Source organism: Thamnophis sirtalis, unplaced genomic scaffold (genome assembly GCF_051295495.1).
Source record: "Thamnophis sirtalis isolate CommonGarterSnake01/CBP01778 unplaced genomic scaffold, rThaSir2_p1.2 scaffold_11, whole genome shotgun sequence".
Lineage (NCBI taxonomy): Eukaryota > Metazoa > Chordata > Lepidosauria > Squamata > Natricidae > Thamnophis > Thamnophis sirtalis.
The window spans coordinates 69,271,908-69,298,352 of NW_028261391.1; the positions used below are offsets into that span (position 1 = coordinate 69,271,908).

General features: G+C 37.9%; 1 protein-coding gene across 1 annotated transcript in view; it reads right to left on the minus strand.

Annotated features, from left to right (window-relative positions):
* The window catches only part of TCERG1L (transcription elongation regulator 1 like), a 198,550-nt gene that overhangs the window by 25,082 nt on the left and 147,023 nt on the right, over window positions 1-26,445 (minus strand). The window contains exons 7-9 of the mRNA XM_087725988.1: window positions 25,701-25,789; window positions 13,118-13,272; window positions 2,142-2,208 (exon numbers count right to left, since the gene is read on the minus strand). Of these exons, the coding sequence (XP_087582114.1) occupies window positions 2,142-2,208; window positions 13,118-13,272; window positions 25,701-25,789 (311 nt within the window). The remainder of the gene's footprint in view (window positions 1-2,141; window positions 2,209-13,117; window positions 13,273-25,700; window positions 25,790-26,445) is intronic.

A 26,445-nucleotide genomic window follows, 5' to 3' on the forward strand; every position in this document is an offset into this window, starting at 1 on the left:
TATATATATATATATATATATATATATATATATATATATATATATATATATATATATATATATATATATATATATATATATATATATATATATATACATATATACATACATACATACATACATACATACATACATACATACATACATACATACATACATACATACATACATACATACATACATACATATATATATATATATATATATATATATATATATATATATATGCACTTAATGTGCCAGATTACAAGGAGAACAAAACATTGTCTAACTCTGCTGTGAGCTGTGAGTTATTCCTTAAATTCTAGTACCACAAGAAAATTAATATTGATATGCAGTGGTATATTTTCCATTCACTGGTTAAGTAACCACTTAGATCAGTTCCATTTATCCCTTTGGAGGACTGATTTTTTGATTTTCCATATTTTAACAAGATAGACAATAATATTTCCCTCATATAACATTTTTTTTTAGAGATAGTTGGGGATTCAGACCCTTTTTTAAACCTTCAATAAATCAAGTGTACATCCACATGCTTATCTCTGGAATTATAATGAAACTAAAAGGTAAATTTAGGAAATGCTAAAAAAGGAAAGAGATCACAAGAAGTCCATGCTCAGCTTTGAAATGCTAAATAAGAAAAGGATTGTTTGGGTTGCCTTATAGTTTTTAAGCAGTAAGTAAATCCCATGTTGACCCTCACAATGGATCAGACTAGGTGGAATTTCCACAATGGTATCTATGTTGCTATTAGTCCACTGGGAGCAAAATAGTCAAGTTTGGTCCGAGAGAGATCATCAGCAGAATTTATTTTTCACCTCAATCAATGTGTATTCAAGATCAACAAGATTAGACCCAAAGGCGCCATTTCTTTCTTTAATTAGGTATTCCTCATTTGTAAGTGACCATTTTGCAGTGCAATGCAGTAATTGCTCCCTGAAAGGAGGAGAGTATATTCATTGATCCATCTGGTCTTCAACCTATTCCTGCTTAACTGAAATTATGTCTGTCTGTCCGTCCGTCCGTCCATTCATCCATCCATCTCTGTATCTATATCTATCAATCATCAATATTTGATGGGCTGAATCAGAAAACAATGTATATATTTGCATTTCCCCTCAGTTATACAATGCATCCAAAAGACAATGCAAGAAGCAAGGGCTTTAAATTATAAAGAAATTATTTTGGATTGGATATCAAGAAATAATCCCAACAATAACATTTATTCAACAATGACACAGAGTAGTAAACTTTTTTTTTCTGGAAATTTTAAAAAGAGGGCAGATGATTATTTGTCAGAGATGTTATTTTATGGGGGTTACTCCACTGGGTAAGAGTTTGAACTAGATTATCTGGAAGAGACCTCCCAATCCTTATATTCTCTGAATTTGACTTATTGGGGCTCAATATAATTCAAAATTTCATAAGAATAATGTATTTCATTTTTAGAATGATTGTACTACAGCTCTGGAGCATCTTTGAAGATAACAGAATAACAGTTGGAAGAGACCTTGTAGGTTTTCTAATCCAACTCCCTGCTCAAGTAGGATATCCTATACTGTTCCGTACCAAGAAGATGTCCAGACTCTTCCTAAAAGTTTCCAGAGATGGAGCACCCACAACTTCTGAAGGCAAGTCATCCTGCTGGTTAATTGTTCTCACTGTTAGAAAAATATTCTTTAGTTCTAGCTTGAATCTTTCCTTGATTACTTTCCATCTGTTGTTTCTTGTCTTGCCTTCTGATGCTTTGGAAAATAGGTTGACACCTTCTTCTTTATGGTAGCCCTCAAATATTGGAATACTGCTATCATGTTACCCCTACTCCTTCTTTTCACCATACTAGACATATCCAATTCCTGCAGCTGTTCTCATAGGTTTTTATCCTCCAGCTTTCTAATCATTTTTGTTACTCTTTTCTGCACTCTTTCCAGAGTCACTACATCTTTTTTTATAATATGATGATCAAAACTGTATGCAATGTGGTCTGATCATGACTTGTGTCTTTGTGCATAAAATGATGGTGGAGGTGGAGAAGGAGTAGGTGGAGGTGGTGGTGGAAGAATTGTTTTTGCCTGGCTTTGCTTTCTCCTCTCCTCTCTCGATCTGTCTTTCTCTCTCTTTTAAATACTGTTAAGACTTACTTGTTTCTCTTTATTTTGATGCTGCTGTCATCATTCATATCTTCTGGATCTGTGCCATCTTTATCTGCTAAAAGGAAACAAACTAGTTAGTGACAAATATGTCATTAAACCAACCAGATCAGTAAGTTGAACTTTTGTTTTATTAGACTTGGTTCAGTTTCTAAATTTTCCCTCGCTCTGGCCATTACAAATGATTTAAAAAGTCAATTGCAATTTGTTCTTCCCACTATTTAGTTTAGAATTCCTTTTACAGTTACGTGCATTACAGACACCTAAACCTCCCTTTCCTTCGTTAACTCTCTAATTATCCTTTTAATAGGTTAGAGTGTTACAGTTTTAGTACTTGCTAGGAATCAAGGAAATGTAGTCTAGCACATCTGGAAGCAAGGATTATGCACAAATAATGTTAACTAAATGCACATTAGTTAATCTTGGCAAATAAAAACAGCATTGATAATGAACTGATTTCATTGGGCAACCAATCACATTATTTTCACACACACACACACACACACACACACACGTATGTATGTATGTATGTATGTATGTATGTATGTATGTATGTAGCAAACAAGTAAACAATCCTTGAAGGTTCAGGCAAGGGTAACAGAAGTAGTAACGGTACACCAGATAGAAGTACCATTAATGTCCATTTTCTAGGACCTTAATGATGAACGGATTCTATGAATCCTCTTTCAAGGATTTATTATCCTCAAAAAAACAGTCCTCTCATTTAGGAAGACTATAAAGGCAACATACTATAAATGATTTGTAAGCACTATGAAGAAATTCAAAGAAAAATCACTGTAAACAGATAAACAAGAGCCACATTGCATTCCTTGTAAATTTACAGCATAAACTCTGCAATAATCAACCAATAGTTCATTGCACAAGTCAACTCAAAATAATAGGAATGTATGGCCTTGTTTGGAGGGGGTTAGGACCCACATCCAGTAATGCGGTTGAGGTTCCTCACATCTGAATTAGGGTAACAATCAATAGCTGTTAAAAGTTCATCACTTATAAGACATTTTTGCTAACACACTAGACAACATTTCAATAAAACTCTAATCTCAGAACAATTAGAATCTTGTTTAATCTTTATCCCCAAATAAGAATTTGAAATATTTGAATCCCAGTAATCTTTTTGGAGAGCACCAATTGCTCTTACTCCATGAAAGAAACACACTTCAGGTATCAAGAATGTACACAAAAATATGCTCTGACTCAGTGTTTCTCAACCTTGGCAACTTGAAGATGTCCGGACTTCAACTCCCAGAATCCCCCAGCCAGCATTCGCTGGCTGGGGAATTCTGGGAGTTGAAGTCCAGACATCTTCAAGTTGCTAAGGTTGAGAAACACTGCTCTGACTTATTGGACCTAATTTTCCACAAGAATTTGGTATTAGGCAGCTGTAAAATCTTTATCACCACATAGGCACCTAAAAACGTGTAGAAAGAAGAACATTGTATGCACTTAAACATTATTCTCTCAGTGTCGAAACAAATAACTTGATCCAAGAGGCTATCGAAAGCAAACAACTTCAAAGGATTTTGGTCAAAAGGCACTGGAATTGCCTACTTTCTGGAATTAAATTGAGTTTAAGAAGAAAATAGGAGCAATATAACAAACATATAAAGGTCACCCATTTACTTTATAAGAAATATGAAGTCTTCCATTCCATCTTGGAAGAAAAGATACAATGAGAAGTTGTTGTTGTTTTTTTAAATGGCCACAAAAATAACAAAGTAACGTATGAATATTTCTAAATAATGTCCATCTTAACTTGGCGCCTTTTATCAATGTAAAATCATTGTATTCTACGGAAGTTAAATAAATACAAACTTATCTGAAAAAAAGAAGAGGAAGATAATGTGCATTTCTGGATGAGGATACAAATCTCTCTTATCCATCCATCGTATCTTAGCCACTAAGTACTATTTCTCATCAAATTCCATCCTGACCTCAATGATTTCTAGCCCACCATCAATTTTTGAAGTAATAAAAGCCCAGTTCCTTAATGTCACAATAAAACTACACAATACAGGCAATCCTCAACTTATGACCACAATCTAGTCAAAATTTCTGTTGCTAAGTGAGACATTTCTTAAGTGAATTTTGTACCATTTTATGACTTTTATGCCACATTTGTTCAATGAACCACTGCAGTTGTTAAATTAGTAACGTATTAGTCCTTGATTTACAACCACAATTGAGTCCAAAATGTCTGTTGTTAAGTGAGACATTTGATACGTGAGTTTTGCCTCATTTTACGACCTGACTTGTCACAGTTGTTAAAGTGACTCACTGCAGTTGTTAAATTAGTAACAGAATTAGTAACTGAATCTGTCTTCCCCATTGAATTTGCTTGTCAGAGGATCACAAAAGGTGATCACATGACCCTGGGATATTGCCACCATCATAAGTGTTGAGGATGTGTTTGTTGTGTTTTGTGTTTTTGTGTGTTAACACGTTGTGTAATGTTAATTGATTGATAAGGCACCCACCAGGAACCTGTGTTTGTATAACAATCCTGTTATCCCTTCTCTTTCCCCTTCCTCATCCTGGTTTAAATCATATATCAATTTAACTACTTCATACATTTGATTAAGTGAGCTTCAGCTCGTGAAAGTTTTTTATCTTTTCATAACATTTATTAGTCTGAAATGCTACAGACTTTTTAAAATTTTGAACCAAGTACTAGAGGTTATTGAATGAATGAGAGTTGGGCTTGGAACACCCATTTATTTGCAATTAAGAAATACACATGTTTGTTTGAACATTCATTCATTCAAGCAATAATACTTTGAATGGACCAATGAGGCAAAAATTAAAAAAGTCATGCTTAAGCATGTTGGATTTGGGCTGCAAAGATACAGATCATCACTAGATACCAGCACAGAAAAATGTAATTTTTATTTTATTTTAATTCCAGCTAGTGGTTGGCTATTTTCTTTCATTTTGTTTTGCACCTCCTGATTTGTGACCCTAGCTTAAGCATACTAATCTTTTTCCTAATGTATCACTTCAAGAGACATTATGTCCATCAGGAGTCTTGCTGTTTTGTTTCGCTTTAATCCATTGTTCCTGCTTCTGATTAAGTCTCGTTCAGTATAGCCCCAATCAATCTTTTAATCCATTTTCAAGCGCTCTTTCTCAAAGCTTCCAGCTGTGAATTTTTAATTCTCTAAGGAGCCAAACAGGCTTTGACACAGAATCCTGAAAAAAGGGTTTCTTTAAGAAAAAGCATATAATCAAATGATCCCACACAGATTTATAGTATTATAGCATCACAGAATTAAAAAGGACCACAGACAAGCTAATTAAAGCTCCAATTCAAGGGCTTTACAGCCGTCTCTAAGTGGTTCATAGAGTCACCACATTGCCCCCAACAATCTGGGTTCTCTTACTGGGTTCTCTCACTGGGAAGCCAGTGAGAATCGAACTGCAGGCAGCTGGCAGTCAGCAGAAGTAGTCTGCATTCTCATCACAGCTCAATGCTATAGCATCCACTAAAGAATTTCAGACAGATGACCTTCAGCCTCTGAAGCCTTCATGTAAAGGGAAATTTATGATTTTGTGTGTCTGTTCCACTGCTGACAGCTTATTCAATGGAAAATTCGGGTTCTAGCCTGACACTTCTTCCTTATAGGCAGGGCCGGATTTTCCTATAGGCTAACTAGGCTTCAGCCTAGGGCCTCAAGATCAAGAGGGGCCTACATTCAAATTGTTAGCAAAATTAAAATTACACTATTCTAAATACAGTGAACACTAAAACACTGAACCGAAAATAAGGAGAAATTCTACGCAGATGACTAATAAACAAATATAAAAATGTATTGGTTAAGATTGTTCCAGCGCCGCAGCAGTTGGGGAGCCCGCCCACGTTCCCGGCACCGGCGGTCAGGCGAGAGGCACGGCCGCTCCCAGTAGCTGCCCCATCAAGGCGGAGCCCACCAGCGGCCAGGCAGGTGAGCGCGAGGGGGCCGAGCCAGGCAGCTGAGCGCAGCAGGGGAGGCGGCTGGCCTCACTGCCTTTGCCGCAGAGCAGAGCCGCCCTCTGTCGGGAGGCCAGCTATATATATTGATATATATTGAGCCAAGGTGGCGCAGTGGTTAAATGCAGCACTGCAGGCTACTGCTAGATCAGCAGGTCAGCGGTTCAAATCTCACCGGCTCAGGGTTGACTCAGCCTTCCATCCTTCCGAGGTGGGTAAAATGAGGACCCAGATTGTTGGGGGCAATATGCTGACTCTCTGTAAACCGCTTAGAGAGGCCTGAAAGGCCTATGAAGCGGTATATAAGTCTACTGCTATTGCTATTGATATATATCACAGTAATGATGTATTTTATTGTCTCTCATGTAATTTACAAACTTAAAAATGGGAGGTGAAAGGGCCTCATAAGTGGAATAGCCTAGGGCCTCTTTTCATCTAAATCCGGCCCTGTTTATAGGTTTAACTCACTTATTCTGATCCTTTGCTCTGGAGCAATAGGAAATTAAGCCCAATCTCTTTCCTATGAGTCATCCGTTCAGACATAGGAAGACGGCTATCTTAAATCTCACCCATTGTCTCTTCTGCGGACTAAAAATACCCAGATCCTTTAATCATTCCTCTTAGGATTTCTTCACCAGCACCTTTACCATGTTGGTAATCTTCCTCTGAACTTACTCCAATTTGTTGTTGTCACTTTTGAACTGTAGTTCCCAAAACAGAACACAATATTCCAGACTGATTCCTCAAGGAGGACCTATTAAAAGCCAGGCTACAAAAAACAGAACAAGACAAGGAGCTGGTTTTACTGATTCTGACTGAAGTTCAAAACCTCCTTAAGCTCCAAAATTCCTGTTGTTCAAAGCCTTCTTTGAAAAGTAGATCAAAATTGTCATCTATTTCTTTAAAGAAAGACCATAATTCCCAAGCCTTCAGCTTGCAGTTCGCCTCCTCCTCATTTTTCCCCTACTTTCTTTTTTAAACGAACTCTTTCGCAATTGTGGGTGAGAAAAATGTCTGGCTAATGAGACAGCACAATCCACACACCAGATTAAAGTAGCAGCAGAATTCAACTGTATGTAGATAAGACCAAAACACATCAAATGATGCCATGCATGATCAATAGAGCTGGAATTGCTAACTGTTGGAAGAGAGGGAAAAAACATGGAGAAGGGAGAGTGATATGGAATGGAGTTTATATGGAATTTCATGTTGATCCGTTCTATCGCAAGACTAACCTATTGCCTACCTACCTTAAATTTTTCATTCAGAAATAGCAGAATCAATTATCCAGAAAACACAGTGAGTTTCATTACGTAAAATTAATGTCTTTATGAACATCAATGAACGTAAATTCTCATATTGGTGTGAAACAGTTTTTCATTTTCTATTCATTCCTTTCAAGCATATACACCATGGAGTATATGCTATACTCCATGGTGTACACCAGTGTTTCCCAACCTTGTCAACTTGAAGATGTCTGGACTTCAACTCCCAGAATTCCCCAGCCAGCATTCGCTGGCTGGGGAATTCTGGGAGTTGAAGTCCAGACATCTTCAAGTTGACAAGGTTGGGAAACACTGGTGTACACCATGCTATTAAAGTACAATATCTTTTTTTAAAAAAAATAATAATTATGAGTTGTCAGTTTTCGATTCCCTTTCATTTAATAAACACAATGAAAGTTTAAAATACATTAATACCAACTTCGCACAAAATCAACATCTGTCTCAATAGCAATAATTTTAAGGTGGCTTATTTAGAGTATTTATGCAATGACTTAAAACTTATTTAAAACTCAGTGAATAAGAAAGATCAAATAGGCAAATAAACAAGGAAATGGTTCTTTCATTTTGGGAAGAATCCTTTGGAAACTAGACAGTTTCCATGCAGTATTATTTTTCAGCTAGCCATGTGGTTTCTAAGAATTCACCCTAACTTGATGGCAGGTAATCAGTTTATTCAGTTATTTGCTGAAACTCCCTAATTATTTCAGGCACAAAAACACAGCCCGAAACTTTCCTGAGATTATATATATTGCACAAAACGTTTCAGGTAGTCCTTGACTTATGACCATTTGTTTAATAACAGGTCAAAGTCACAATGATCCCCCTAAAAGTGACTTATACCATGTCTTCAACATCACCACTGTGGTATCTCACCCCTTTGTGGGATTTGATGAGATTTGGATGCTCATCAAACAAAATCAGCAATGCAAGCCAGATTCACTAAACAACTGTGGAATTTGTTTAACCACCACAGTAAAAATGGACATAAAATCATGCCATGACCAACTGCATCACATAGCAACTGACATTCCAGTCCAATTGTGGTCATAAGTCAAGGACTACCTGTAGCCATAATTCCCATCTTGTTTTGTCCATCTTAAACTGTCAGCATGTACATGCAATTCCTAGCTTCAGTGTCATTCCCGAGACTAACTTGATTTTGTACTTAATAACGGCAGCAAGACTGTTGGTGGCGCAATACTGGAAGAAGGAAGATTTGCCTACTATCCAAGAATGAACATTAAAAGTAACAAACTTAGCAGAGATGGCTAAAATATCAGCATATCTCAAGGACCATTCAAATGAGAGATATAAACTGGAGTGGAGAAGATGGATTGACTATATTCAAAATAAATATGGGACTAAGAAATTCCAGATAGTTTATGACCGAAGAAGCAAGGAATGATATAATCTGTTTAGAGGTAGCCTAACAAAAGAGGAGTTAAAGCTCAAATGAAAGAGGATACTAACTTTCTTTAAGTTTATTTTAGAACATCTTTCTTAAAGATTTATACCCTGTATTTGTTCTGGGAAGTCGGAGGGGGGAGGTTGGGGGGGTTCGGGTGAGGAGGGTGGGGGAGGGGAGGTAAATATTTGTAAAAGCCTTTTTTTTTTTAAAAAAAATCAATTAAAAAAAATGTCATTCCCAAGGAAGGGAATTTTCTCTTTTGCCTTCCAACCCTCAAACAGAACATGCATGTATCTCATGAAATTTCAGATAAAATTGTGCAAACATGTTGCGATGGGGCTGTCTTCAATAGCTTCACATCTGATTTTATGGGACTGTTCACCTTCAAGCGCACAGGGGAAATGCAGGAGAAATGGCTATAGTGGTATGGTCATGTACGGTGAGCAGCACTCAACCACGTTGCCTCTATCACCTTCCACTTTAATATAAAAAGTGAGCATCCATGTGGCAGGCTGTAGCTAAGACAGCGATATAGAACAAATGCAGATGTGAAAAAAGCCCAGTTAGATCTGGATGTTGCATTTGATTGCACAAGGCGACACTTGTTGATCCAAAAAAAAACAGACCTTGCCACTGCTGGAAGAATGATGATGGTGGTGATGATGATGATGATATGACCATGTGTCATGACCCTATTGGAGCACAGTTCGGCAAAGGCATTAGAACCAAGACCATCCAACCGAGATGCGCTTCTCCCTTGACATGTTTGGAGGGGCCAGGGGCTGAGAAAGAGCCGAGGTGGTGCAGTGGTTAGAGTGCAGCACTGCAGGCTACTTCAGCTGACTGCAGTTCTGCAGTTCAGCGGTTCTAATCTCACCGGCTCAAGGTTGACTCAGCCTTCCATCCTTCCAAGGTGGGTGAAATGAGGACCCAGACTGTGGGGGCGATATGCTGACTCCGTAAACCACTTAGAGAGAGGCTGAAAGCCCTATGAAGCGGTATATAAGTCTAACTGCTATTGCTATTGCTATGATGTTGTCCCAGGTCCCTCAGGCATTGGGGGATGTGGTTGACCAGAAGGAGAGCTGCCTGCCTACACAGAGACAGGGGAGGATTTGCTGCTGATAGGCAGCAGATCCCCAGGGATGAGGAACAGCTGCCTCCTCCTCCTCTCGATCCAAGAACAGAGTGTAGGTAAGCTCAGAGAAGGTTTGTAAGGCTACTCGGGAGACGTTCGCCCCACCCCACCCCACAAGGGACACCTGGAGTGGAGTGATTTGAGGAGAAGCCATGGGGAGCTAGTCTTTAGCAGGAACAATTGTTGGTTTTGGATTTACACCCCCCTGGCTTTGACTCGTACCTTCCTGTCTTGCTTTGAGGGCTGCTTGATGCTTTTTGCTTTCGTTGTGTGCTACAGTTTCCTCTCTGGTCCGTTTGGCTAGGGTGTGTGTGTGTCCTTGTTTCTGATTGGTTACCTGTTTGACAGCTGGGGTATATAAAGAGCTGTCAAACAGGGCTCAGCTGTTGCCAGTTAGCTAATACCCACGAAATGTGAAGTGCCGCGTTTGGCAACCTGTTAGAAATAAATTGTTAGCTGACTTGAAGTCCTGGCAATTATCCAAGGAGCTGATAAGGTCTGTATTTCAGTTAATTCTTGGAAGGATTATTGCCTGGACTTTTCTGTGTGTGAATGCTATGAATTCACAGTAGCAAAATAATGAGGGTTTTTTTTGGGGGGGACAAGGAGTCTGTTTCTTGGTTCTGCTAAGGCTGGGTCAGACTCAGAACACCTGGTAACATATGGACTGTTGTTTGGGAAACTGAGGGTGATTGCCTTCAGGGTAGCATAGGGTGGAGACTTACCGATCATATGGTAAGCATATTGAGAGCAATAAAGGATTCTTTAGAGGTCTGCCATGCCTTGACCACCTGGGTCAGAACACCATGCTTAGTGCCAAGACTACTGCTCTACATGTGGAAAGACACAACAGCTAAGTTGGAGGATACTTCCTTCCTCAATGAAGATAAATAAGCACTGCAGGTTTGTTCATCATTGCTGGTTTCCTCTGTATACTCAGACTTTGCAATACATCTCAGCATGACAGCCAGAATTCTTTTTAAAGCCAAAAAAAAATGTATTTAAGAAGTCTCTGGTGGGGGGAGATTGATTAACAACACCACATTTGGATGGAAGTACCTACATTTCTGCCAAATCTTCCATCAATCCAGTGAGATGGATCTTTCAGATCCGCTACCTACAGCTGGGTTAAATAATAGTTTATTGCGAGACAGATCCCCTGGGCAGAATGGTCAATATCGCATTTGGATGAAAGAAGTTATGCATAGGCTTTTCTAATATAAACAAGCAAAATACGATGGTAGAAAAAAAGCTACAGCTAACAACTGAAGACATTTCAGCTAACCATTTGCACCCATTGGCAGTTCTCGTTTTGAACGGAAGCTTACTTCTACGTAAACATCTTTAGGATGAGGGGATACATTCAGATAAGGGCAAGAAGTCCAATAATACTTGAATCACTCCTAAGCAGAGGTGGGATTCAGCTGGTTCACACCTATTTGGGAGAACCGGTTGTTAACTTTCTAAGCAGTTCGGAGAATTCATTTTGTTTTTCTCCACTTTACAGGGCTAATCCTGTAAGGAAGGCAGGAAGGAAACATTCTGGTGTTGTTTCTAGCCTCATCTTTGTTGCCCTGCTTACAGAAACTGCCTCTCCTGTTAACCCTTATTACGTTGTAACAGCTAAGGCGAAACGCCCATCGACCTGAGTGACGTTGAGTTGGCCACATCCACCCAGTCACATGACCACCAAGCCCTGCCTACCCAGCTAGTCATAAGGGCAGAGAACCGGTTGTTAAATTATTTGAATCCCACCACTGCTCCTAAGAACCTAGGGGATGCAATGACTACAAGGAACCAGGGATCACAATAGCAGTAGACTTATATACCGCTTCATAGGCCTTTCAGGCCTCTCTAAGCGGTTTACAGAGAGTCAGCATATTGCCCCCAACAATCTGGGTCCTCATTTTACCCACCTCGGAAGGATGGAAGGCTGAGTCAACCCTGAGCCGGTGAGATTTGAACCGCTGACCTGCTGATCTAGCAGTAGCCTGCAGTGCTGCATTTAACCACTGCGCCACCTTGGCTCTTGGCTCACAGAAAACTATCAAAGTGGGCACAGTTCAAAACATTCTCTTTACAGTGTTTGAGAGTTTAGGCAGGTTTTCAAGAAGATAAATGGAGCCTTCCAAAGATGTAAGACAACATTATAATCCTTTTTAAAAAAAACAAAGATTCTCCAAGAACTGGCTGGTGAAGTTGTTCTTTTATAACATAATGCAAATGCTTGATAGGGCCCTTAAGGCATTACAAGTTTTCCGTCTCTGAAATATATAGGCATACATCCACCCACACATTTTACAGTGCTTTTTAGACCACAAAACTAATTTAATCTTCTAATCTAGGAAACTTAAAAAAATAATTTTAAAAACCCGACTTTCAAAATAAGAGAAAAACTGTGGAGAGATAAAATGAAGTTAAAAAAAATCTTAACTACCCACCTCATTCTAAAGCAGTGTTTCTCAACCTTGGCAACTTGAAGATGTCCGGACTTCAACTCCCAGAATTCCTCAGACAGCAAATGCTGGCTGGGGAATTCTGGAAGTTGAAGTCTGGACATCTTCAAGTTGCCAAGGTTGAGAAACACTGTTCTAAAGGAAGGAACTATTTTATTGAGAAAGAAAGGATTCAAGAACAGGTGTAATTTCAGTAAGAGGATTAGATCCCTTATCGTATAAGTTGCATATTTTCTGCTGTAGAAATGAAGAATAAGAGCTGAAGATGCTCACAATAGCAAGGTTAGTTTATACGAAACTATGGTATCCTCAGATAAACTGGTCCTAAATCATTACTATTATTCTTTTAGAGCAGAGGTGGAGAACAATGGGCCTTTTATGACTTGTGGACTTCAACTCCCAGAATTCCTGAACTAGCATGGCCCCTTTTATGATTTGTGGACTTCAACTCCCAGAATTCCTGATCCAGCATAGCTCAGGAATTCTGGGAATTGAAGTCCACAAATCATAAAAGGGCCATTGTTCTCCACCCCAGTTTTAGAGATAGTGAACGGGAACTTTTGCTGAAATCAAAACTTTGCAGAAGAGTTTCCAATAATCACAATCAAGACTAACACAAAATTAACATTCAACATTTTGGCAACACACTCTTTAAGTTTAAATAGACAAAAATAATCACAGCATTAGTTACTTGCTGAAGCTTCCAGTTTGCGTTTATGAGGTGGGTCTTCAATGATCCGGTTAATATCACCGCGGTTCTTTAGATCCACTGGTTTCTCCCATACTGACAATTGCATCGTAGGGTTGAAGAAGAAGACTCGGTCATCTCCAGTCCAGACTACACACCTATTTCAATTAATAAACCAGGCTTAGAGAGAATTTCAGGAACAGTTCAGGAAAAATAAAATACTTGCATTGAAGATTCACTATTACCGGTAGATGAACTATAATTTGATTCATAGGCCAAGATTCACACATTAAACTAATGCTTAGCTTTGTTTTATTGTGATATGTGAATCCAACCATTGCATCTTTAAATCTGTAGATTATATCCTGTTTTTTTTTATGACCCTAGGTGTACTGAATAAGCCACAGCTAAACAAACCACTTTGTGCACTTCTTGCCGTACAAGTAATTGTTTGTTATCTCATATTATTGTTCAGAACAATGGCAAGGAGATTAACCTTTCCCCTGTCCTATTTCTTCAATCAAAATTGACTTCTATAGGTTGTTAGTTTCTTAAGCAATGAGAATTTGCACATTACTGAACAAACAGCTTTATAAGGGGGGGGGGGTTAATCAATGGAACAGGAACAAAAGTCTTAATCACTTTCCCTGGTAAGAAAAGATTCCTCATAGCTACATTTCAATTACTTTAAAACTTGTTTAGAAAGTAAACAGCGGCTCAGCCACATAATGCATAATTTGGAAGCTAAGCAATGCATCATTGTCCTATAATATCTTTTATACTGATCTGCTATACAGCAGAAAGTTGCAATTTTATTTCAGACTAACAGCCTGAAATATTTTTTTTTGCCCCTTCACAAATTGTTTCATTATCACTATGCATATGTTAAGAAAATAGCATTCGCAATTAATGTTACTTTAATGGCAATAATAGTTCAAAAATAAATACTGACAGCAGATGGAATGTAGAGATCGAAAAGTGAAGAACACATTGAAAACCCAAGATTCAGGATCCACGATATCAGCACAAATAGTTCTAATTAACACAAACACAATTAGATCTTACTCGTTACAGGCAATAATTAATTTCATTGAAATTTATAACATACAATTTATTTGACAATTGCTGCACTCAGAACTGTCATCATCCTCATTGCATGATTCATTTTTGATATGTTGATTCTTTATGTTTAAGACAACCAATTGTTATTTTGATAGCATAATATTTATTCCAACAAGGCTATTTGATTCTGGTATATGGAATACTATCTTGTTTTGTTGTAGTAGTTGTTTTTTGTTGTTGTTGTTGCTTTAAAGAAAGATGCACAAAAAGCTTAGAAAGTCTGGGGAAAAAACAAGAATGTCTGAAATGGGATGATAACCTAGTGATTTGTTTAATAGTTCTTTCCATCATTCACTGAGTTAACAAGGGAAATGTGATTCCACTAATAATCCAATGTTTAAACCTACTATTTGTTCACTAATTCTGTATATTCAGGGTTCTCACAGCTTTACAGAACTTGCAAGTTAGTTGGCCTGTCCATAACTATATGTGTTTGCATCTGGAGGTATCTGAAGAACCTTTATATTCTCATCAAATGTATAAACCTATCTTCAAATGTGGAATTGTTCATTTAAAGCTGATGGACTGAAATCATGGTCACTTCCAATTCATGTTAGTGTCTCTCTGTGTGTATGGCTTTGAGACTTGGATCAAAAGAAAGGTTGAGCATCAGTGAACAGATGCTTTCAAATTGTGAGGCTAGAGAAGTCTCTTCAGAGTCCTTTGGACTGCAAGGAGATCAATTCAGGAAATCAACCCTGAGTGTTATTTGAAGACGATAACTGAAGACAAAGCTCAAATACTTTGGCCATAAAATGGGAAGAGAGGACTTCTTGGAAAAGACCCTGATGTTGGGAAAGACTGAAGGCAAAAGAAGAAGGGGATGAAATGGTTAGATAACGTCAATGATACAATGACCATGAACTATGGGAGACAAAGACAGACAGGTGAACTTGGCATGCTATGATCCACAGGGGTTGTGAAGAGTCAGACACAACTTAGCAACTGAGCAACAACAACATATAGTATATAAAATAAATTGAGACAGAATTAGTGGGAAAGAAATTAATCTAAAAGCAAATATGAATGCTTACTTTCAAACTTCAATGGTTGATTCAGAATTTGTACTGAGTATGTAGTATTCCGGGAATCAAAAACCAAAGCTATTTTGTAAACATTGAAAATAAAGATTTAAAAATATTTTGGGAAAATGACGCTGCATAAAATTTGTACAAAACATGAAGCCCAAGAGGGTTTGTGGAACAAGTAAAGCTTTATTTATTTATTAGTCATGTTTCTAGGCTGCCAACTGCCAGATGATTCTGGATGGCTCCACAGACTAAAAACACAGTGAGATGTAAAAAGAAAAGAAAAATACAAGAGAGCATAAAATTTAACTGCCATATGGAAGGAAATCTCCAAAACACACAGACACACAGAGACACAGACACACAAACACGCACACACACCACATACCTCAACAGCAATAAAAGAACCTGCCTGAACCAGCCAGACTGGAGATACCACAAGGGGGACAAAATGAGGGCCAAGTGGATTTCCAGTGCAATACTATTCAAAGAGCAGGTGCAGTGATAGAGATGGCCCACTCTGAGGTTCTAGAAAATGGACCTGTTTAATCGATGGACCCAGAACAGGATACTACTGTCTGAATAAATACGATGAATAGATACCATGGGAGACAATCCGTCATTCCAATTATTAGGCCCTGCACCATGGAGAGCTTTATGTCATAACCAGTATCTTGACTTGACTCTGAAAAACAAATTAACAACCAGTGTACCGTATGTAGGGCAGTGGTGGGTTCCTACCGGTTCGGACCAGTTCAGCCGAACCGGTACTGGTTTGGCGGCCTGGGTCGCTGGAACCGGCAGCGACCCAGGCCTGCCATGCTCCAAAACTGGTTTTCTGGACATTGCCACCAGTGCTGCCATCTTGTTTTTCGCTTCTGTGCATGTGCAAAACAATTTTTATCGCACTGTGCTTGCGTGTGCAGCATGCACAGTGCACTCACAAGCAAACCAGCAGTAGTGACAGGTAACCCACCCCTGCCGTAGGGTTGCCACATGGCTACAACACTGCTCATGCTACTGCATATTCTGCATACTCTAGTTGTTCAAGAACATCCTCGTGTAGAACAAGTTGTAGTAGCCCAACTATAAGTAACTAAAGCATTAGCAACTATGAGGGTCTCCTCTCTAACCCGGAATGGGCACAAATGGGATATAAACTGAACCTGTGTTAAGTCCTTCTTAACCATAGCTGACACCTGCTTGTCAAGCAGGAGCAAGGGAGTTTAGGAAGATTCCCCCAAATTGTGCAAGATTTGAGCAGGCAGTGCATCCCCTCTCAGGATGAAAGGTGGGAAATCTCCAGAACCAGGAGGACAGAAAACTGAAAGTTCCCTGATCTTGTTAGGCTGACATTGAGATTTTTTCCATTCAAACCTTCAAGCCCCTCCATCCATTTCCTCCAAGAAACCCTCCAGACTCCGGGGCAAACGTTTGACAGGACTGTTTGGTTGGTAAGAGGTTAAAATATTCATCTGACTATCCTCAGCATACGGAATTGAGTTCTGATCTTCCAAATGGATAGGTGACCTTCCTCAATGACCCCATGTAGATGTTACACAGGAGGGGTGAAAATGCCAAGCCTTGAGACACCCCACAAACAGGGAGTTTGGGGTTTGATCTCTCCTGTTCTAATCAGTACTGACTGGAACTGGATTTACAGAAAGAAAGAAAACTGTCATAACATTAAGTTCAAATAAATCCCTGTATATATATGTGGACAAGTTAAAAGATTAAGCAATGGGAAGATAATTTAATTATCACACAGTACATACTTTAATGACTTAATATTGATGGAAATACCTAAAAAGAATTATTTGAAGCAATTTTCAATTACCTACTGTGTAATATCTAATTTTCTATTTTGGGACTAAAAGTATAGAGGGGAAAATAGTGGGAGCTTATCGTATTACAGATATGAATAATTTTTGTGTATGCTTCTTCCCTAACTGTTGTAATAACATTTAGGGGGGGAAATCCCTCCTCAGTCTTCGTGTTTTAGATCTATGACTCACAGTATATCACCAGTGCTGTGAATCATCTTCAAAAGTGAACATGCTCCACTAACCAAGCTTTTGGCTCACAGTAGATCACAAGTCAAGTTGTAGAAAGTTTAAACAAGAAGAAGCTAAAGAACTATGAATGGAAGCATGCACACCAACAAGCTAGCATTTGAGAAGCATTGGGAGCAGGAGATACATTCATTTAATTTAAGCATTTATTATTTACCGTATATACTTGAGTATAAGCCGAGTTTTTCAGCCCACTTTTTGGGCTGAAAAAAGCCGCCTCGGCTTATACTCGTGTCAGTGAAAAATTTGCCCGAAATGGAGGAGAAAAAGGGGCGGGGCCATGCCGCTGGGTGACGCTCGTGAATGGCCCGGCGCCTCTGTGAGTGTCCCCTCCCTCTGTGTCAGTTATTAAATTCATTTAATAAAATATTAAATCACTGTCTTGGCTACAATAAATATCAAATGATACAAAGAAAAGAAACCTAGACGGTATGTTGAACATTACCCATAAACAGATGTTATTGCCATCACTTACAATCAAGGTACGGATTTTCCCTTACATCAAGTATTATTTTTTTCTGATCCTTTAATTTCTTTCCTGATCAAGTCTAACGTGTCCCATAAAATTAGTTTTGTGAGGAAGGCAAGTGTAGAGAATCAGAGGGGTCTTATGTAAATTATACTGATTTAATTAAAAGCCTCCGGGAACAATATGATTTGAGATGGAGTTATCTATCCTCCAGAATCCAAATCAGCAGTCCCAACAAGTTAACAATAACAATAGAGATTGTGAAAGGGATTTCTAGAGAAAGGAATGGCAGACAAAATATGATCTCAGCAAAGAATGAAGAGCTTTGTTCAAACTTCTCTGGACAAGAAGACTTCAGATCATCCACAAGTGCTCCACACAATTGTTTCTTATGGGAAGATCACAAAATAAAACTCTCAGGTGGGCTGAAAGCTCACGGAGGAGAAGGAATGGTCATCTTGGTTAAACTTAGGTTGATTCCTTTGAAAATACATTACATTTGCATCCTTCTTTTTTCTAATTATTCTTGTTAATTTATTTTCAGCTATTAGAAACCTTGGATTGGCATATTTGATTGTACTGGGTGAGTTTTTCTTCAATCTTCAAAAAAAGTTGTAACTACAAGTTTAAGAACTTAATTTTTTTTTTGGAATAAATAGCAAAAGCATGATTAAAACTTTGATATTAGAAAGTTACAAATGGACTAAGAATCAAAATCAGTTTGAAATAAGATTTTGGAATTAACTATAAATAATTCTTCCCATGGGAAAATACTTTACCTTTGTTTATTTATTTTTAAACATAAGGTAAGATTTTTTTTTAAAAAAAATGGATCCTAGAAATAATTAAATATTTCAATTAAAGAAGAACGTATAAACTAAACTTACAATTACAGAATGGAACAAAACATTTTAAATGGACTCAGAAATTCATATTAATAGTGTCAACAAAGACTACATCTCCCTCCTTGGAGACAGTGTGTCTCAAAGATGTTATGAAAAAGGAACATGTTTTACTTGACATGATCAAGACTGAGCTGAATGTGGGTTTAAAAGTATGCCATGGAAAAAGATGTTACACTGGACATAGAAAAAAATTGGCTGGTGTTGTAACAATTAAAAGGGATACAAAAAAATAAACCAAGAGAGTAATAGAAATAATTTTCCAATATTGGATTTAAAAAAGAGGCTTTTATATTGGAGAATTTTGTGAGAATGGACAAAGGAAAATGAAATTACATTTGATTTAGTTCTAGGGCCTTATTTGAATGGATTAAATACTAAAATTGTTAGAAGTAAAAGGAAGGAATATAAAGATTTATTTGATCAAGGTTAAAATAGATTTGGTGTTATTTTTCATAGCCCTTAATGGAGTTTTGCTGACCATTTTTGCTGAAATTTTGCTGGATTTGTTTATAAATTATACATGAACTACAGGAAGAAGACACCCTCTGTCCTATTTAAAGAGGAAATGCTAAGTTACTAAAATTAGTAACACACTTGAAAATCACTTGTCTTTTTTTCTATTTCTCTTTTTTATTTTTGCATCTTTTTATTCTTCTATCTTTATTTAATTTGCATTAGGTTTTACCATTATAACTATAATCTTACATTGTATTAACAGATTATCACATTCTTTATAGCTGAGTTATTTTAGATGGAGTATAAAATCCAGGAACAATGCAGGGATACTTGAGGAATGCTGACTTAGCATATTCTAATAATATTTTTTTTCTGTACCTGACAGATAGGCAACTATGGTATCAGTCATCCCCCTGCATTTGGGTGAATAGACAGAGAGGCAAATATGTCATACATTCGCACTCATTCTTGAAAGAAATGTTTAGCTATTAAGACTTGGTTGCAAAAAAATATCCAACTTTTCTATTTTGGAGAATGACTATTGCAATTCTAATTATTGTACTCATTTGATTAACAGTATTTAATTAAAAAAAAATTCTACTGTGAGCCTTACCCACCCAGGAAGCTACAGAAGAAATATGTATATTGTTCATAATTACAGATGTGAATCCAAAATAAGACAACAGGATTCTGAACACTTAGGGATAATGATAGGTATACATGGCATTGGGTTGACTTAGGAATAAGCCAAGCTATTTCCCAAATGATCCAGAAAATGGCTTGGCTCATTGCCAAACTAAGCCAAGCCAAATTTGATTCTGTCTCTCTCAGCATGTTTGACAGTCATAAATTGTTATGTCTCCCAGATGCCTGGTTGTTAAATGTCAGCTTCATTCATTCACTTGCATGTGGCTAGAAAATATCTCTCCAGTGGAGCTCACAGTGAGTTAAATAAGCAGGATGTACCTGTTAAAATGGATGGGGAAGAGCCCAGCCCTCAGATTCTATTATTGAGACCATGTTCTACATATAAGGTTTTGCTACAGGACCAGGTGTTTTGGGGGATGAAATGATTTAATTTTCTTCTTTTGGTTAATTGAGTTAGGATAGACCAAGGGTATGAAACTCACATTTTCACGGCGGCATCACGTGACGTATTGGGACTTCCCCCCCCTTTGCTACACCAGGTATGGACCTAGTCAGAGGTGGGTTCCCACCAGTTCGCACCTATTCGGTAGAACCGTTTCATCAAATCTACCAAACCGGTTAGAAGAGGTTCCACCAGTGGACCTGGAAAGCAGGCCACACCTACAGAAGAGGTTCCAAATTTTTTTGAAACCCACCACTGGTCCTTGGATATGATTATTCTACACTATCATGCTCCTATTTATAAAACTCAGTGCCTCTGTGAAAGGTAAGGATGACTACTGCGTTTGTGGTGCAATCAGAACATTGCGTGTGTTGAAGTTTTTTTAACGCAAAGATGCCTTTTAAAAAACACAGTTTACATCCTATTCTTATGCATGCCAGTGCTGTGTGTGTGAGGTAATTTAAGGTGGTTCTGACAAGTGTCGTTGGCATCTTCATATCCGGTCACATGGGCGGCAAGCCACTCCCACAAAGGAGGCCACACCCACAGAGTAGGTGCGAACAATTTTTGAAACCCACCACTGGACACGGTCAATGTATGAAGGCCCATGGGCTGGGAGTTTGACAGCCCTGGGATAGGCTATCAGAATGAATACGGAGATGTAAAGGAGCAGAAGCTATCTAGAACCACTTTTCCCCTTCATATTTTGACAGTATCTGAAAGGGTTCTTAAAAGGGATTTCCATTCCATGATGTGTGAATAAGCAATGATGGATAAATGCTCAGCATTTTTGTAGGTGGGCCCACAAGTCCTGGAAAGTCTAGGCTGACAATGCCAAGGGCAAATTGAATTTTGCAGGTGGGGATTGGAGAGGTTTCATGCTTTTAATATCCTTGCTTGCACATTGTTCTAAATAGAGACCTCCTGGTGTGTGGAAGCTGGCATTTTGGATCCAGGATGCTTGTGAGTTGGAAAGAGTTAATATGAAATTCTGCTCCGTCTTGAATTTTATTCTGAACCAGAGAGAAATCTGAAGATCTGCAGTTCTTGTCTCTTCCAGCTTAGCTCTTGAAGGTAATTCTTATTCTGAATCAAATACTTGAAAAGAATGAACATAAAATTTTCGACCACAACTTAAACAATCAAATAAGAGGTTGTGGAAGTGCTAATCTCCCCTTACGTATAACAAGCTGAAACAATGGAGAATGCAGATGAGCAGTAATTTTTTCCTTGCACAATGACAGACTGTTTTTCTCTGAGTTGTGCTCAAGATAAGTGAAAAATGTTATCTTCACTAAAAAAAAATTGTTTGCTTGCACAGATAAGTGCTATGAAGAAGCAGTTCAGCTGAGCCTCAGCATTTTGCAAAAACAATTGGGAAGATCTTTGCATGCCTGAAAACATTAAAGCTGAATGCAGGAATCCACTAAGCAGCAAACAGAAAGCATCTACTTGCTGACAAGAGCCTCGTAGTGCATTTTAATACGTGTTTTGTTTTATTGCAAAAGCATTTGCTTATAATTAGCGTTCGGGCTCAAAGTAAGACAGAAACCTGTAAAATTGTGGGGTTGTTAGAGATGCATTCAAAACAAACTTGGAATTGCATACAGTTTAAATGAAACTGCTAAACACCTGCCCTTTCAGAATCTTCCCACTATTCATTTTTCTTCTCCATTCCTGAAATCCAAAAGTCTGGCCTACATCACAGTTAGTTTCCATCTCCCGGGATGAATGGTGGTAGAATTCATTTCCAGCTACAAATACATTCATTGTGTGAACTGTTACCACTGGGCCAGCTGAAGCTTAGGCATTTATCTAATAAAAGCAAGGTAATAGCTGAAATGGAAATGGCCCATTTTCACATCTGACTGAAAGACCTAGAGAACGTCCCCGGAGATGTGCTTAAAACGGATCCAAATGGCAGCTCCCTCTAGAAATCTCTTCACTTTCCCATTACTAACCCAATTTGACATTTAATTTAAAAATTATCAGACTCATCTCCCAGCTCGGCCCTATTTGGCATAATAAAGTTTTCAATTATCCAAATGCAAAAATATAGTGATTTGTTCAAAGACAGCACACTAATTAAAAATGGAGGCAATGGCAGAGCTTTGTCTATAAAACGCCTCTAAAGCTAACACAATACTGAGTGCGTTCGGTTGGATATAAGCAGCAATTCAGGGTCTGCATTTCAAAATAAATATGCTAAGATCATATTATAAAGCACCAATCTAAACTAACAAGTTGTCCTGCAAGCACAAATCTTTTGGTATCTTAATACGTAATTTGTTTTCAACATCCCACATAATATTTAATCTTCAGCCTATCAATCTTGCCCAAAGGGCATAACCATTTCTGTAGTGGGTGAATATAGAGCAATTTTCTCCAATACGGTGTTGCAAAGTTTTGCACATCCTGGGAATTATTATTATTTTTAAATAAAAATAAACAAACCAAATAGCTAATGTCTCAAGAGCCTTCATATGCAATGCTGAATTTTGACAAATTCAAGTAAATTCACATGAAATTTCAACATTCCTAGATGTAATGAAATCCAGGCTGTTATTTCATAAACATCTTGTAAACATATCAATATCATAAATTATAGAGGGATGAAGATGTAAATGTTCGAGATTATTTCCATGGCTCATAGCATCAGACAGAGTAGCTAACTCTTGGCTTTGAAGTAGCTCTATTCAACCAGTACAGATGCTCAGATCTGTAGAACAACAAGTAAAAAAGAATAGCAGAAGTAAAACATGAACTTCACAAGGCATCCTGGAGCTGCTAAATGATTTAGAGTTCCTGTTCTTGAAGTAGTTGATTTGCCAGCAATGTCAGTGAGCTCACCAGAGAGCTTTGCTTATTAACTTCAGAGATAAAGTTCAAAGTAGTGATAATTCAAAGAACTGTAATATCTACGTGCCAATATTTCAGACAGGAAAATAGGGACATCTCTAGAAAGCCCTTAAGCCACAGTAGATGTCAGCTCCTAACCAATTTTGGCTTTTAAAATATATATATAGGAAGGAAGGTGGTAGGGCAGAGACAGAATTTATATTTTGGCCAAGAAAACAATATGGATATAGCATTCAAGTCATGAGTAATTTGAACATATTAACAGTGAAACATTTCACAAATTCTCCTCCAATATTAAAGCTGTTTGCTTTATAGTGCCTTTTACCTGTTCTTCAATACCCTATCCTCCAATTTAAAACCCAAGGAAATGGCTTTTTAAAACATAAACAAATGTAAGGCTACCAGATCTGGGCTTTAAAAATACAAATATAAACCAAACAGAAGCAGATCACCAGAATTCTGTACTGCTGCTGCCTTCTCTGTATTGATAGTTTATATTTTTTTACAATCTGAGTCTACTAAACAAATTAAAACTGTATTTTAAAAATACCAAGAAGCGCCAAAATATCCATCCACTATTTTTTTTTCAAGTTGGGGAAGGGAAAGAATGAAGGGATAAACAAAAGTTGCTGCTTAATCAACACACATGAATGACACATTTGGGATTAAAGCTGCAATATTTTAAATATTTGCATGGAATTAAGTTCCATTAAAGCATGGGACTTTCATTTAAGTAACGTTACTACCAGGCTATCAACCCATCTAGTGTGACATAAATATTGTTGGATTTGGTTCTACTATGTCAGTCCATGTTCAGTGGGCAAATACATATAAAAATCTACAGATACAAAATGTAAACAAGGCAAGGTCCATAAAATACAAAATTTAAAAAGCTGTATAGTTTACTTTATAAACTTTTAGCTATTTCCTTACTATCATAGCTAGATATATTGGTATATAATGTACCCATTTGTAGATACAGATCAAACTAAGAACATTATAATTTGGATTGTTTGACTCCAATACAAGAATTTCAAGAGTTCTGGTGATGTAGTGATTAGAATGCAGTATTCCAGACCAACTGTGCCCACGGCCAGGAGTTCGATTCTGACTTACTGAAGGTTGACTCAACCTTCCATTACTTCTGAGGTCTGTGAAATGAGGACCCAGATTATTGGGAGCAATATGCTGATTCTGCAAACTGCTTAAAGAGTGCTGTAAAGCACTATGAAAGGACATATAAGTCTAACTCCTTATATAGTATATTTCAATATACTGTAAAGAATGGAAAGTTTCAGTCTAAACTATCATAAGGTTCAAAACTGGTCTGGAAAACAGTGATCATGAATATTGAAAAAAGAGAACAAAAAAAATGTTAGTGAACATTGTTCAGTGTCTTCACTAAATGTGAATATCATATAATCCATCTCATGGACTTCATAGTACATTAGAGCTAATGAGATAGGAGCAGCTGCCAAAGAATAATCAAAACTCACCTTTCATTTTAAACTGCATAAATTGGAATCTCTCTCAAAACTTCCTGATCTTGTTTCTGAATGACATCCCAGTGTTTGCCTGGTAATGTCACAAGAGTCACAGAATCAGTTAGAAGCATGGAACCAGCCAGAGGTGGGTTTCCGGCGGTTCACACTGGTTCGGGTGAATCAGTAGTGGTAATTTGGCCTAGGCCGCAGACCTGGCAGAGACCTAGGCTTCCCACGCCTCCAAACCAGTTTCCCAGTCTCCGCTGCCATTGCTGGCATGTTCTTTATTAGGTTTTCATGGTCTTTGTGCATGCGCGCAACAATTTACACTGGCCGAAGCAAACCAGTAGTAGCGTAGGTAGAAACCCACCCCTCGAGCCAGCCTATGAGTGGAAAAGGTTTGCGATCAATTCCACACTTTCATCAGACGTGGTGATTCTTTGTGGATTTTGATACACTGATCTTTTGATTTCATATCTAAAGACGCTCAAATTACTAATATATTCTCCAAAGGTTTGCTCCATGTTTCAGTGTGATTCTGTCATAGATCACTTGATCGAGCAGCATGATGAGCCAATGTAGATGAAGGGGTGAATGAGGTCTTTTGCATTAAACCACATTAATATAATTAGTGTGGGAAAAATTCCCTAAAAATGAAACAAGTACCACGATACCTGCAGAGGTATTCTATACATTTATTACTGGACAATACAGTTCTATGCATGCCTATTTGGAAATTAATCACACTGAGTTAAATGGCATTCGTTTCCAGGTATCTTACCTCTATTTAAGCATATCAGGAATACTGCCTAAATTTCAGGTTATATTTTATTTAATGTCCATCACTGATATTGCACCTCAGATGTGCAACAATGTCAGGATAAGGGATGGAGCAGAATTTCATTGATTTGTGCAGTTCTGAAGGCACTGAGATATATTCAAGGTGTCAGTTTCTGAAGAAAAGTGTTAAACATTGGATAACCGCCAATAATCATTATGTTTCTCCTTTTATTTTGTTAACAATGATATAGCATATCTTTAATTTATTCTTGGCAATAACCCCAATAATGAAGGAAAGATATCACTCCTAAAGGCACTTACCAGGGAGATCCTGGAACAGGAGTAGATGCAACAGGCTTGTTGCCGTTTGAAGTGTTCTCATCATCTGTGAGTAGTTTTAAAGAATGAGTCTTCAGAAAAAAGAAACAGATTAATCAGCAAAGGGCATTGTTATATTATGTGTTTTATTTATATTCCAACAAGCATTTTTTTTTATTTGATAGATTACAGTTTTCCTCAAAGAGGCCCAGGAATGATGTTGATGTTATTTCATAGTTCTCTGAGCTTGGGGTTGGTTTCCAAATGTTTCGTTACCAGGCGAGGTAACATCTTCGGCGGAGTTTAGGAGATATTAGTGTTCTTCTTCATCGAAGCCTGACACTCCACAAGCAATTCATCAACAGCCACATTGACCCACAACCAGCCTACAAACCTCTCAGGATCCAAATCAACTGCACCGACCCTCAACCAACCCATGCAATTCTGCCCCACCAGCTTTTCACCTCCCAATGACCCTGCCCCGATGTAATCTCCTTATCACAAGACCCATCACAACACTTACAGCTGACCCTCCCTTGGCACATCCGCTAGGGGTATCTCCCTTGGGAGACAGAAAGTAGTGCAGCAGAATGTACAGTTAGAGAGAAAGAATGTTGCTAGTAGAAACACACGAATAGAGTTTCAGACACTGCTGGTAAAAACAAGTAGCTTTACTACTGATAATTGCTTCACAAGCAGTGATACTGGATAGTAGATATTAGTCCAAACACAATTCAAAGGACAAACA